The sequence below is a fragment of the Gymnogyps californianus genome, chromosome 2, assembly GCF_018139145.2.
Source record: "Gymnogyps californianus isolate 813 chromosome 2, ASM1813914v2, whole genome shotgun sequence".
NCBI classification, from domain to species: Eukaryota; Metazoa; Chordata; class Aves; order Accipitriformes; family Cathartidae; genus Gymnogyps; species Gymnogyps californianus.
Genome location: NC_059472.1, coordinates 130,119,543 through 130,133,784, shown reverse-complemented (window position 1 = coordinate 130,133,784; position 14,242 = coordinate 130,119,543). Strand labels below are relative to the sequence as shown.

The window sequence follows — 14,242 nt, the reverse complement described above, 5'->3', positions numbered from 1 at the left end:
TGCACTACTGCTTACCTTGTATCTTTTTTTACATCCAGGAACAGGACAGGCAAAAGGTTTCTCATCCCCTCCATTCATGCACATTGAACTAAGGATAGCTTCAGAGCTGATAGCACTTTCTGTAGTCCAGGACTCATCACTGTCTGATTCTTCATAGTCTACTTCCTCCTCATCATATTCACTACCTAGAAAAGCGGGGTAGTGAGATAAAACAAGAATAAATAAGAGCACAGCAAGATAACACATTCTGCATTTATTACATCAGTTACAATGACTTGTAATTTCCCCACTTTTGTCTTTGCTGGAAGACATTTTTAATTTTATAAACCTATCTTTCTTATAGTTATTTATTCCTTCATAAAGACACCAGTGGTTCTTTTTCTAATAACCAGGACAGGCATTATTAATATATCTTCATAAACTGTTAACTGCGTGGCACAGAAAGTTCAAAGGACTGATTTTAAAATGCCGTTTCATTACTCCTCAAACACCAGGATCCTTCCGTTGTTCCCAGTACCCGAACAGAAAATGTGGTTTTTTTCCCCCCTGCAATTAAAGCTGATTTTAAGGCTTTTCTTTAAGCAATACAATACTGAAGAGCGTAATTCTACAGATCATAAACAGTGTAAAATAATATGTTGACAAGTCCTAATGCATTTACTAGCCCTTTGGAATTAATAGGAATTATAGCACAACATTAATAAGAATTATATTGTAGCAATTATAGTTGTGAAATTCATTCCCTCAGGTGTGGGGATAAATTGCATTGTGTGGCTGCCCTGAACAGACCGCATTATGTTCCAGATATGCTACGACAGCCATTTGAGCAGCTGGTGCTGAGTTTATTTATTATTTTTAATTGCAATAACTATTAATGAAATCCTCTGAAGAAGTTAAATGTGAAACAAGAGAAATTAGGAAAGCAGAATTCCAACTATAAAAATACAGTTTAAAAAAAAAAAAGGCAGGGGAGGGAAGAGCCCCAGCTGATTAAAAAGAAAATATATGCACAGAGGGAGAGAGAGGGAAAGCTAAGGGAAACTTCTGTGGTGTCAGCAGGAGGTGGTGCTGTGTTTCCCCTCCCCTTTCTTCTTTCCCTTTCCCAGCTCTGCTAAATTTTATCCTTTCTGCTGAAAGACGATTTGGCTCCGAGTGCTGGAATAGCTCCCGTTATTAAAGACAGTTATGTGACACTTGCATGGCTCTATTTGCTTCCCTCATATGCCCTTTAAGCGCACGCCTCTAAGCAGCAATACGCGCCGAGAAGAAAACGCAGACAGATGTCTCATGGCACTTCAAAAAAGAAACGTCCCGACTTCACAGAGAAAACCCATGTACAATGGGGTCTTTGGGTTTCTTTTGCTTCTGGTGAAACTAAATACACACCTATACGTCTCAAATTTTTCCCTTCGGATTCCCCCTCCCCCAGTACTCTCACTCAGACTCGGCACCTCTCCATCACTGAGTAAAAACGCATGTCAACTGGTAGCTGCAAGTACTCAGGGCTCCTGAGCTTTAATCAGATACTGTAAGTTCGCTTACAGATGTCAGGCTATCCACGTTTCTTTCCTGTGGTTTTCATCCGAACAGGGTGGTGTGCAGATGAGGAAAGATGGATGGTTTCCCACCGTCAACAACTGTCGACATGAGCGCACGCACACACGCTCTGCAGCACATATGGAAAACTCTGCCCTGCTGACTGCGACTCCTTATCCCACACCGAATGAGCGAAAGCCAAAGAAAGCATTATTGACCTCTTAAAATATTTCTGAACTCTAGGAACGGTTAACCTAAAATGAAGTTAAGAGTTGTTATAGTTTAATTAACTAATAAAAAAATGGAGGCAAAACCACAACTCTGCTTCTACGATTTCCTGCCCTTGATTGTATCTTGATGGAAAAAATTCCTCAAGCTGTTCCTTTCAAACTTTTTAGCTCAGTGGGGTTTTTTTAAGCAAATGCAACAGAAAACCCTATTGTAAATACATGTATGCACTCCTAGGATGAGAAAATACACAACAATTCCAAACACTGATACCAATAATTTCTGCTGTTATAATCACCCCCCTTGTAAGCCCCCTTAAGAGGAGGTCATTTCCTCCCAAATAGGATTTTGTCCTCCCAAAGAAAACATCATTTGAGACTGTAAGACATGTACTAAGGATATCACTACTTTTAGCGATAACAAGGAGCATGCTTTGATAAAACAACAATCAGTGCTCTATAAAACTTAATATGCAATATGGTATATAAGGGAAAAGATACACAGAACAGTGGGGAGAAGAAGCAATCACTGCAATTATGCATTTCCATAGGTTCTCCTGTATTTTCAGGGCATCCTTTTAATTTTTCTAATAACTTTGTACAGTAAGATTCAATTCTGTAACAACTTTTGCCCATGCTTCACTTACAGGTAGACACACTGAAGGAGAGGGACAGAAGAAACCAAAACGCGTGCGTAAGCATCTGTGAGATCAGACCATCCTATGGTTTTCTTTTAATTAGCTCACTTGAACAAAAATGCAAGATTTTGTCTAGTATAGTCCAGAGAGTTGTTTTAAACAGTATAAGCAAATGCTCCATTGTCTTAAGTTTTTAAATCCAGACTTGTCACTACAGATTTTACAAATATGATGAGCTTTGTCAAGTATGAATAACCATATAAATATATATTTCTTCTTGCACAAAACAGTAATACTAATGGTGCCAAGTACCCAAAAGGCATATTACTTTCTACAAAGCTGGAACTGCAGTCTATCACTGCTTTTATCTAAGAGTGTCCTAATGAACTCAATTACTTGTACTCTCTTTAAAAAAAAAAAAAAAAAAAAAAAGAATTAAAAATCCCAAAATGTATTTAAGAGGGTCCTGGTATAAACAGAATGCAAAAGTCTTACCGTCTTGAAAAAAATTCATTAGCAATAAAAATTTATCCTTTAAATAATTATGTTGTTTCAGTTGCCATACAAAACCAACACTGATTTAGTCAGGCTTTTAACTGATTCCGCCTCAGAATTTAATTTCCTCAGTTGTCAGTGTCTAAGAGCAGCAACCCATGCAGTGCCTCACTGATTGCGAGCGACACATCGGGGGGGGGGCGGAGGGCCGGGAAGAGGAAAAACAAAAAGCACAACACACAGGTTGGCGCTGCCATAATAAACAGCCCCTAGATGAGGTATTTTAATTAAGTACTGTAAGGCCGAGGACGGTGGCTTTGCGAAGCCATTCCCATGCCGAGCAGAAGTCCCTGGCCCTCAGCTACGTCAGGTGTACAAACTGCAACCTGAGCCGCCGGCTGCCGCTGGCTCCTTCGGGCAGCTTGCCAGGGTACCAGCAGTGCGCTGAAGGGGAAGCGCACAGCAGTGCACTTTGATCAAGACAGAGCTTGCTTGCCTTCTGTTTTTTAAACTTGGTTGGTGTTTCACAATAATAATTGTAAATATTTACTTTCAAAAGGAAAAAAAAAAAATTAAGCACCTTTGCATCTAACCTACGGCCTGTTGCAGGGCGTAACAACTGTGTGACTTGGACAAATATTTGCAATAACTCTTAAGAGAGCTCCAAGAGAGCTGGCTCACTGACCTCCACTTGGATGTTGCCATGCTCATGGAAAACAGGATGCTCTGCTGGGGGACGCTGCCCTTCTGGGCGACCGAGCAGAGATGTTCCTGTAGCACATGTGCTAATGGCCTGACCGCTTCTCATCATGCTTAGAAGGCAGATTGATCATTCCCCCCCATCAGTACTCAAAGGAAAAATATCGGAAATATGCTTCAGAAGTCTGAATAGCAAAAAACTTACCCAAAACTCAACCACACACATTTCTCTAAGATGAAGCGTCTAAATATCTGGAGGGGAAAGGCTGATAGAGAAGCACATGCTTTCAGCAAGGCCGTGTACAAATACACAATATTATTACTGTAACTAAATACTAGTTCTACAATAGCAAGAAAACTGCCTTCTCCACCTCTCTCCTCTGGCAATGCTCTTTCTGAGGCTCCTTGCTTTTTACCATATCCAGTTTCATCATCTGGCTTTCATTCAGAGACCCTACATAGTTCTACCTCAGCCTAACCTAAACCCACTGCTTTATTATCCAAATGACTCAGTAACATCTTCATAATATTGCCCCCGCCCTCGCATGCAATATTCCCTCAGTCCTGGCCCACAAAGCCATTTCCCCTCTCCTCACTCCAGTGGCCTTGCCAAAAGACTCACTTCATCTGTGCTGCCCCCAGCAGATTAAAAAATGAAACAAAACAAAACAAAGGCAAGGAAAGAATGCTAGTTGTTCCCCCCCCCCCCCCCCCCCGGAATTTTCCATGCTGAGACAATGCCACTGCTCCTCAAAGAGGAGGGGGACTCCACTGGTGGAGATGGACTTGAGATGGGCACGGACTTGAGGTAGACACCACTACGCATAGCTCGCATAGTATGCTGTATCAGAGTCAGGTATTACATATAGTTACTAGTTATGAAAAGACAGAAAACGTACAGGGTCACAAAGTATTCCGGCAAGTTATTTCTCTCAATTTTTATGCTGCGTTTAAACACAACCCATCACAAATGAGAAGGCTGTCTGCATCACAGCAGTTTATTTGCCAAAAGTAAACACATGCATAAAAAGGGATTATGATTACTGCCTGCATGGTAAAAAATCTTTGTAGTGTGATGAAAAGCAAAGCTGCACCATAAAGACTTGCTCTACCTCTTTTTCCAGTCAGTTTTGCTATCAAAATCAGTGAGAACATCACTTAATCCTACAGCAAAGATCTCACCTCTTGAATGCCCATCTACTACTTTTTCCAGGAGATGAAGTCAGTAATTTAAATAGCTCAGAAACATTTTGCAGAGAGTTAATCATTTGACATTCTGGAATAGACAACATCTCAGCTACACTGCTGAAAATCTGGAGCCTTATCTTTTATGTTTCTGGGTTTTTTTTGGTATTCACACCACTTTAGCCAAGATAAATTCTGCCTTTTGCGTGAGTGAATTCATTCCACCATGAGGTTTACAAAGGATTTTTTCCCTCAACTTTGAATGAAACTTGGTTCTAAGCAGGTGCACATAATTTGTAGTTATGTCACTTTTTAAATCTAAAGACTTCTATACTGCACCTTGAAATATAAAAAAGACAAAGCTGATTAAAACCAGCACAAGCTGTGTGCCATTACAATGAATACGATCTATCTTGACCTCTGATCAAGAACATTACGAGTTCTTCCCTTCTCCCATGAAGAAAAACAAACCCCAAACATCCTTGCCAATTATTTTTGTGACCAGAAAGCATACATTTAAGTATACAATGAATAACTAAGAGCAAATAGCTTACTGCAGTGGGAACCAACATTGCTAATGTCACTGAAAGTTCATGGTAATTCCAATGATCTCTCATAAAAATTCAGCTTCACACTTTGTCCCGTGCAGGACTTGCAGTTTGTATTTCATAGAAACAGTTTTATGAGAGCACTTCTTATGTTAAGAAGTTTGCATTCCCATATACTGTGACAGCTTCCTTGATAAAAAAAAAGTGAATTATTAGTATTATGTGAATTTTGGTCTAACACTAACGCACATTTATGGATTTGTCAAACTTCTTTCCTCTGTGCCCATGGATGCACACAGTCTCCTCCATACTCACCAGCAGGGAGAATGTTCCTGCAGCTGATACTCATTGCTGATCTAAAGATATATCAAGGCATTCAAAATGAAATATTCTTCCCTTACATAAAGAACAGGAAATAAATGCTAGGGGCAATGAAATACAAAAAGTTAAATAACATGCGTCATGGCTATTATGCAAGTCTTTAGTCTAGAAGCTGTAGCAGGACTTTCTCAGCTGCGAGTTGGTATGGGTGGCACAATGCATTGGCTCTGCAAACTCAGGCAACAGATTTCAGACACTGGATCATCCAGACAGACTAAGCCAGGGTTCTTCCTTTGCTTGCTTGCTTCTTTTGGGGGCAGGGGGAGAAGGGGACTCAGAGGGCAGAAAGTGTTTTTCAGCCTTTGTGAAAGGTCCATTCAGATTAATTTCTTGTGTTTTCAGAAATACTTTTATCATTCATGTCCACGAAGATGATGTAAACACATACGTAATACAACTGAAGAAAACCCAGGGTAGTTTAAACAGAGCAGTGTGTAGTGCTACAGACACTAGTATTTTAGATTGCAAGTGCAATTCCAGTGTTTGGATTAAGCACCTACATAAAGCGAGCACTAGGTTCACCACGGTGAAGGCTGGAGCCTTTCTTCACCCAACAGGCGCAAGCGCACGCAGTTAAAAATTTTCTCTCTTATCCCAGTAAATATCTCTGAACCTTGTTCCTGGGAGAGGAGAGGCAAATCTGTTCTCAAAGCCAACTAACTGCATGCTCGGCAGCTCTGCTGTCACTCGAGGGAGCTGCTTGAGATGGTTATGGTTTGTCAAATGGGCACTTGCCAAGGCTGGCAGAGACCTCCATCCCTCTGCACGATCACAAAAGAGCCATCAAAATAGCAATTACAACTTATTGTTGACTTGGCCTTGCGCCGAGCGGGGGGGGGCGGCACAGGGCATGTCCTGCTGGCCGCTGCCAGCCCCCACGCAGCGGGTCCTGTGGGCTGTGTGGTCTGCGGCGGTCGCTGCCGGGCTGCTCCCACACACGCTCGCGCCAGGAGCACGTCCCTCGTCTTGCACTTCAGCCGGGGCCGCTGCCAGCATCCTACTCTTCCTCATGACACTAGTCAGAGCAGGATTTGGCCAGAAAAATGTCTTCTGGAGAAACCACCCTTCCTTCCAGTCCTCTCCTAGCTCAGATCAAGTATCAAGCGCTAAATAATGAGCTGTTCAGGAACTATTACTGCTCAGAAGAACTAATTTTCTATTGTCTCTGGCTGAAGCAAGGCTCAGTTAGCGAATAAGCACCAAGAGAATTTTAAAAATGTACCTCATGTAATGATGTAAATACGGATTCAAATACAAAGAGCAATATGGTTTTTAACATTATTTTTATGCACAAGGTACTTAAAAGCACTAGAGAAAGTAAGTTAGACAAAAACCCCAACTTTTTCTTGTTTGTTTGCATCATTTGAAAAGTAGCTTTCAGCCAGTAGGGTCTGCTATACCGAAGCAGGGAACATTTAAGCAAGCAAGGAGATAGGTAGATGTTTCTGGACATCCTCTACCCTGTCTCACAGTCACCAAAGAAATGGCATCTGTAACTTGCACAGTCACAAAAAACAGTCTGAAAAGATACTTTCCACAGCTATTTTGGAGGGTCGTACCTCAAATAGGACAAACCCACAAGTAGTTATGCACCCGACCCATGGATAATCCTGGTGTTTTAAATGAAATGGTAGATAGGTTGATTCCAACATTTCAAATCACCTTTAGTTTTCATTTAAATGCTCAGTGTAAGCTCATGGCGAATTTTAAGTGACTGAAAATGTATTCAATTACAAGGTTTGAATCCACTTCGGAAAGCATGCGAACACTTCAGATTCTATAGGTAAAACACAGAACCAAATATACTGTATTTTGGTACAGAATGATTTCAGCTGAGCTAGCCTATATGGGAAATCACCCTAAAATCCTGGAGGTAAAGCTAAAATGATAAAGGTACAAAATAAACATACAGGTTTTTATTTAAAGTACTATTAGTATGACATTAGTATTATATATTCTTATTCACTGTCAGTAAAATTGGGAACTATTTACACATGAGATCTGCTCACCATTTTGGGCTACAAGAGAAACAGAACTAATAACACTCAGGTTAAAAAAAATAGTCCTCCAGAGCCAATATAGGGGATGGTGGAGCAGCTGGACTCTATCTGGCCTTAGGAGCAATTGTGTGCCATTTTCTATCTTGATACATCTGTATCTTGATATTGGTATATCAAAGAACAGTCTTTAAAACTAAACCACAGAAAATCCCAATCCAGAGATTACAAATCCACTAAAAGGAGCTTGCACACCTATATAAGCAGATATGTTACGACTTACTGAATGTATAAATGTATGCAAATAAAACATACATGTAATCAGCTAAGTAAGAAAAAAATTTTCTCCACTTCCAATTACTTGCAAAACAGCAACTAATCATAAAAACATGCATGTAAAAGAACCAATTCTGGAAAAAACAGTCAACTGATACCACGGCATGTGTTTTGTAGAGCAGGACTTTCTGAGAACGCTGTAGAGGTGCTAAAGCAAATTGTTATAATGTCACTGCACAATGTGCTGTTGAGGTTTTATGGTCACACTGCGCCAATAGTCTCGGGAAGTTATTTTGCATTCTTATATAAACTTTTTTTCCCAATCCTGTTTTCCACAAAAAAGGGCTTTCAATAATGTACAATCTTCTGTTTATACATAGCACAGGAAAAACATGATAAACCCAAGAACACAATCTCTACTTTAAACATATTTTAAAACTAGATTTCTACAACTTCATGTAAACAAGAATAAGCTGTTAAATGCTCACCAAAAAAGAGCATAACCTTCCTGTAATTAAATGGCAGTGTTTTACACGGCACTTTTTTAAAATCATGAAAATAAAAAAAGTAAATAAATAAATCAATCCAGCAGACCCCTCCCAACCTGAGGCTTAACCTGCAAATTAATGTAACAGTAATAAAACCTATGCCAGCTGGAATCCTTTCTTTCTCTGGCTTTGGCATGAGCAGCAAAAGCAGGTATATGTTTGAAGAAAAACAAAGTAGGACATTTTCCACCTTTAGTCACAGGATGTTAATTGAATTCTGGCAAATGTTTAAAGATATTCTCAAAATGTTCAAGAAAGAATTAAAACCAGTTGGGGCTGAGAAAAAGAAACAATCCATCCTTCCTCCCCCCTTCTCTCCCCCCAAACATCTGTTCCAAACTTATACTCCGAAAACCACAGCGAAGAACACTCATAATTAATGTTAGTTTGGCTTTTTAGTTGCTCGGCCTGCATTCTGAGGTTAGAAATACAAAAATACAAGTTCAGGGCACTATTACTGTACTTAAGGACTCTCCTGATGCAAATAACAAAAAGGCAGTTTTTCTTTTCTTTTCCCCTTTTTTCATAAAAAAGAAGAAAAAAACAGAAACAGTATCAGGAAACAGTTTCATGTTTAAGATAAAGGATTACAATAAAAAGTACCTACATAAATGAACTACAGTTTATGAAGCTATGAAAATACATTTGAGACGTGTTTTATAACATTGAGTTAAACATGCTTTACAGCTGTACAAAAGCTATTCAGCCACTTACAGTACAGGCCATAAAACCGCTAATGCACACAGTCCTTACCCACCCCGACTGCTGTGCGCTTTGCCTTCATCAGCGCACAAACCCAGGAAGGATGCACCGAGCTACAACCAGGCTCCAATCCAAGGAGTTGCTATCACTGTGCAGGTAGCACTCATTACATGAGGAGTGAGGAGCGCCGCTGATTTCAGCCTGACACAGCTACGCGGGGGCTTCCAAGATGCTTCTGGGCCGGACCCTAGACCCTCACATGTGAACAGGCTGAATCATGCCAAAGGGATCTCGCAGCAGGCTGCCCATGGAGGACCAGGGTGCGGCAGAGCTGCAGAGACCCAGGGCAGCTCAGTGCTCTTTCAGCAGCTTCGGGCCAAGGGAATTTCATGCTTATGAGCCCCAGGAGGGTTACAAATCCCTGACCAGCAACAAGGGAGGCAATGGCAGATTCTCCACTTCAATACACTGAAGGGCGGGAGAATTTGTTTCGCACAAAAATATACTTAATGCTTCTCTCTACCTGCTTTTAAATGCTCTAACTGTCTAGATTTAAGAAACTCCATCAGTATAATTTGAAAGATGGCCCTAATGACAATACTCAGAATTACCAGTAAGGACCAAAATGCCTATTGATTACTGAGCCAGCAGCAAGGCTTTAGTCATCCTGCCTATGCACAAAATCTACAGGAAAGATCTGTTATGTTTTTTAATTAATCCTAACTTTGTGTTTCTGGGAAAGAAACACATTTTCAACACCCAAACATAAGAACACATTCAGTGGGGAGTTGTGTCTCCTCTCTCTTTTTCAAAACAAAGATCCTGATAAAATAAAATCTGCACTGTGTCTGGTATGCTGTCACAAATCTTTCTTTGAGGCTATCACTGTTTCAATCAGGTGTACAAAACATATGTTAGCAGGTGTGAGTTGTTTCAGATGATATATCACTGGGCTGAAGTTGAAATGAAAGTACTTTTCAAGTTGTTATTTTCCATTGCTCCTTGGCTTTTTGTATCCTTTGGCATTAGAGGCAGAAGTGCTGAGAAACTGCAGTGAATGATGCTGTCTGACTATATATGGAAAACCTTAAAAGAGGGAGCCTATGCTAGCATGGACAAAGCACCAGCCTTCATCTTCAGCAAGAATTAGGGTGGTGTCTTTCACCTGCCAGGCCACAAGCGCTAAAAAGACAAGAGAATATGTGATTTTGGGGGTCAAATGCTTCATAGCCTTTAGCTCACTTGGTAATACATGAGAGCTACAAACCACGCTGTTTTTCCTAGAATTTTACATCATTTTGATGATCACATACTGGTTAACATTGACTCACAATATACCATTTCCCCTGTGAAATAAACCTCTCTGTGTTTTAAGTCATTGAGTGTGAAATCGTACGTTAGTCCTTGCTTTTTTCTACTTCTGATTTGCTTTGGCTACAGTGCAAGGAAAACTCAAACATTTGCTTAAGTTTCACCATCTTCAGCACACTGAAGTGCTGGCCTAAATAAGTATGCCTTTTTTTCTGCTAGGCACTGGAAAAACTCTTTGAAAACCATAACTGCTTTCAGTATGCAGACATACAGCACTAGTATAGCTAGAGCGATTTTTTCAGTTCTCAAGGCACTACAATAGTACAAATAAATCCCGTTAAATCTTGCAGTGTAATATTTTTTATATATATGTGTATATATATGTGCATATACATATACACGATTTAAATAAGCACCTAAAAGTTCCATGTGCCCAACTACACTTTCCAGCTTTCTGAAAAACATTTGTGCTTTCAGTTAGTAATTTTCAAGGTAATTAGCAGGTTACTTATAAAGCTAAATAGTTAATAAATAAATAAATAAATAAATAAAATCCTTCCACCAATTGGCCCTTGCAGTATAAACACACAAACATGAATGCCGTCATTGTTACCCAGAACCACTGAAGTTCCTTTCTGAGTGTCAAGCTATTCCTACATTAAACCAGTTATGCCATAAGCTGTGAAAGGCAGGCACAATGTGCTTTCTACAAAATGTGTATTTTTTACACGTTTGGAGGAAGAAAGGCCCATGTACAGTGGGTGTGCTTCTACACCAAAAAAACCTATCACAAATCAACACAGAGATAATCTTTACTTTGAGCTTATTGTACATTTTTTGTTCTTGACCCTGTTAAAAACGGTTTGCCAGGTTAGACTACTACGATGGGGATTATAAAACAGTTCCTGTGCTTGGAAGTGCTTTAAATCTACAAGTCATGTTTCTATTGCTGCTTTGTAGCTCAAAAACCAAAAGTAGTGATGATTTTATGAGTTGCTATAGTCTAGACAACTCGGTTACTTTTCAATGAAATTGTTCCTTGGGGACAGTACTGTGAAAATTCCCATACAATTAGTTACAGGTATGTGCAACTAAAATACAATTCTACAGCACAGTACCTTTACAGTTGCCGGTGCAATTTATGTCTGTATCAAATAAGAATGCTCTGAAGGGGCTGGGAAGATGAAGTACAACAAACAGGAGGTTACATGTAAAGCTACCTGTAGTGAATGAGATGAGATAAATAAGATGCAATGTTAAATTTTTGATGTGCCTTCTCCTCTGGCAAGATTCAGAGTTCTACTGGAAAGCACAAAATCTGACAACTGAGTCAATCTTCCCAGAACATATTTTTATAGCAAATTGAGCTCAACACATTTTTACTGCCAAGTTGAAGAGCAAATGAGAAATTTAACAGAATTATAAGGGAAATGCACCCATAAAGCAGGAAAGGGAAGAAAAACAGAAAATGCAGAGGAAAGCTATGAGGAGAATTGTGATTTAAAAAAAAAAAAAAAAAGCCTTCATGTATTTTCCCCTCACAGCACAGCCCTATTTTCCCCCATCAGCTCTTTTTACCTCAATCTTACTTTCCTCTATATACATTTACAAATGGCCTTTTAACTTTAAAAGTAATTTCAATTGTTACAAGCACCACTTAAAAATAATTTCATTTTGTAAATGTAGTAGAGGCCTTTTTGTGCCGAGGTTATAAGTTAGTTTAGGATGGTGTTAAAAAAAGGACTAAGCAGGGGAGGTTATCATGATATGTGTCCTTGTGAAAACCATAGAAAAGGTTAGTTACAGGAGAATCCCCATCATTTTGCTCCACCTTTACAAGGTTACAGCCTGGATCAGTGGGAATCCCAAACCTCTCAAAAAATAAGATGCTCACGGGTTGTGTTGGCTTGTCTAGCACAGCCCTGCAGAAATACCCCAGGATCCGTACCCCAAAGCTACAGGACTTTGAAAGAACCGTAGTTACGTGCTTGGGGCCCTGTGCTCCTTGCAAACACTTAACTGACACTCCTCTCTCACCTGGTCCATCGGTGCTGAAAGAGGTGGCCTTTGGGGAGTCCCAAATCCACTGTAAAACAAACCAGATGATAACTCCCATAAGGCAAACGGGGGCTGGGGTTTGCAGAGTCCTTAAAGACTCCAGTTTTGCCTAGGAGACAAAAAAAAGGACACGATGGCCTAGGAGACAAAAAAAAGGACACCATGACCTCCCTTGTAAGAGAAATAGCCTTCAAGCCTGGGCCAATTCTCATCCTTCTTTTAGGGTCCAGCCAAACTGCAGATCAAGTACCCAGGTAGTCACACAGCTAGATTTCAATAAATGGCACGTAACAAAATGGTACAAAGGAGAAAAATCAAGATACTCTTTGGTAGATCAAAGATAAAAATGAAATAACTTAAACAGAAAAGTTCTGTCTGTAAACACTTGTCCTGTTTGGACTTCTTAGCCAAAATCTCTGTCCCCTTTCCTTTCTGCACACCTATTCCAATTCCCCTCCTGACTCTTGACTCTCAGCAACACCTTGGTGCTAGAGCCCCCTCCGTGCTCCTACAGGATGTTATTGTTTATCTCCAACAGTAAATATGAGAAACTAATCCGTCACTGGAAATTACTTTTACTTATTGCCACTGCTTTATCAGAATTCCACGAAAACTGACCAAGAAAACAGGAGCAACGAGAGTTACAGCAGTCTGCTGGTGGCCCCTCAGCAGAAGAGACCTCCAGCAGCTTCGGGAGATCAAGATACAGCTACTTCCATACAATCTAGGTGTACTTGGAAATCACCGAGCCACCAATTTGCGCAGGTTTGACTAAGATAATGTTCTTGGTCTTCATGATAATTTCAAGTTGTTTGTTTTGGGGCTATAAGTTAGTAATTATTATTTGCCATGCACTCCCGCCCAAGATACGACAACAGCACTGTTGCTGTGCATGCAATACAAGATCATCTTTGCTCCACAGATCCTCCAAGCTTAAGTTTCAGTATGTTCTGGGAATGTTGGTTTGGTTTGATTTTGTCAGTGAGTAACCAATATAATACGTACTCTTGCCTCTCTAAGGAACCTGGATGGCCACCTGACAGCAAATGACTGCTAGGAAAAAAGAGATCCATTTCTGAAGCACTTAGCCAACCACAGTGACAAGCACTTGAGCATTTTTCACTCTGGATTACTGGAAGAAAGAGCTGAATATGTATGAGGTTAAAGCCTGGCTCCCTAGAAGTGCAATGTGGCATCTAGCTCAAAAAACAACATCTTTTAGCTGTTGCTGGGAACAAATCCCACCTGTACTAAGAAAACCCCTATAGGAAATAATTGCACTTTTACTTATTATTTTTCATTGTTATTGGAAACCTCCTGCTATAGCTTTATTCCTTAAGGCAGAAACAAGAAACTACCACAGATTTTACTTATTATTCATGCTCAGTCACAACCTCAGCCAAAAGCTCATGTTAAAGTCTCATACCATGTCTAAGCACACACATACATTATAGTTAACTCATATGTTGATCAACTGTTTTGCACAACGCCATTCATTATTTTTTAAATTATTATTTATGTATTTATTTTTTACAGGAACACCCATAAGGCTCTGTTAGAATAGGTGCCCCAGACTGCTAAATGCTGGGCAAACATATGTATATATTAATTAGCGTGCAGGATTAATACAGGCCCCCAAAC

General features: G+C 40.0%; 1 protein-coding gene across 1 annotated transcript in view; it reads right to left on the bottom strand.

Moving 5' to 3' along the window:
* JAZF1 (JAZF zinc finger 1) overlaps nucleotides 1–14,242 on the bottom strand; it is a 201,061-nt gene that overhangs the window by 9,567 nt on the left and 177,252 nt on the right. Inside the window, exon 4 of the mRNA XM_050891630.1 lies at nucleotides 16–185. Within this exon, the coding sequence (XP_050747587.1) occupies nucleotides 16–185 (170 nt within the window). The remainder of the gene's footprint in view (nucleotides 1–15; nucleotides 186–14,242) is intronic.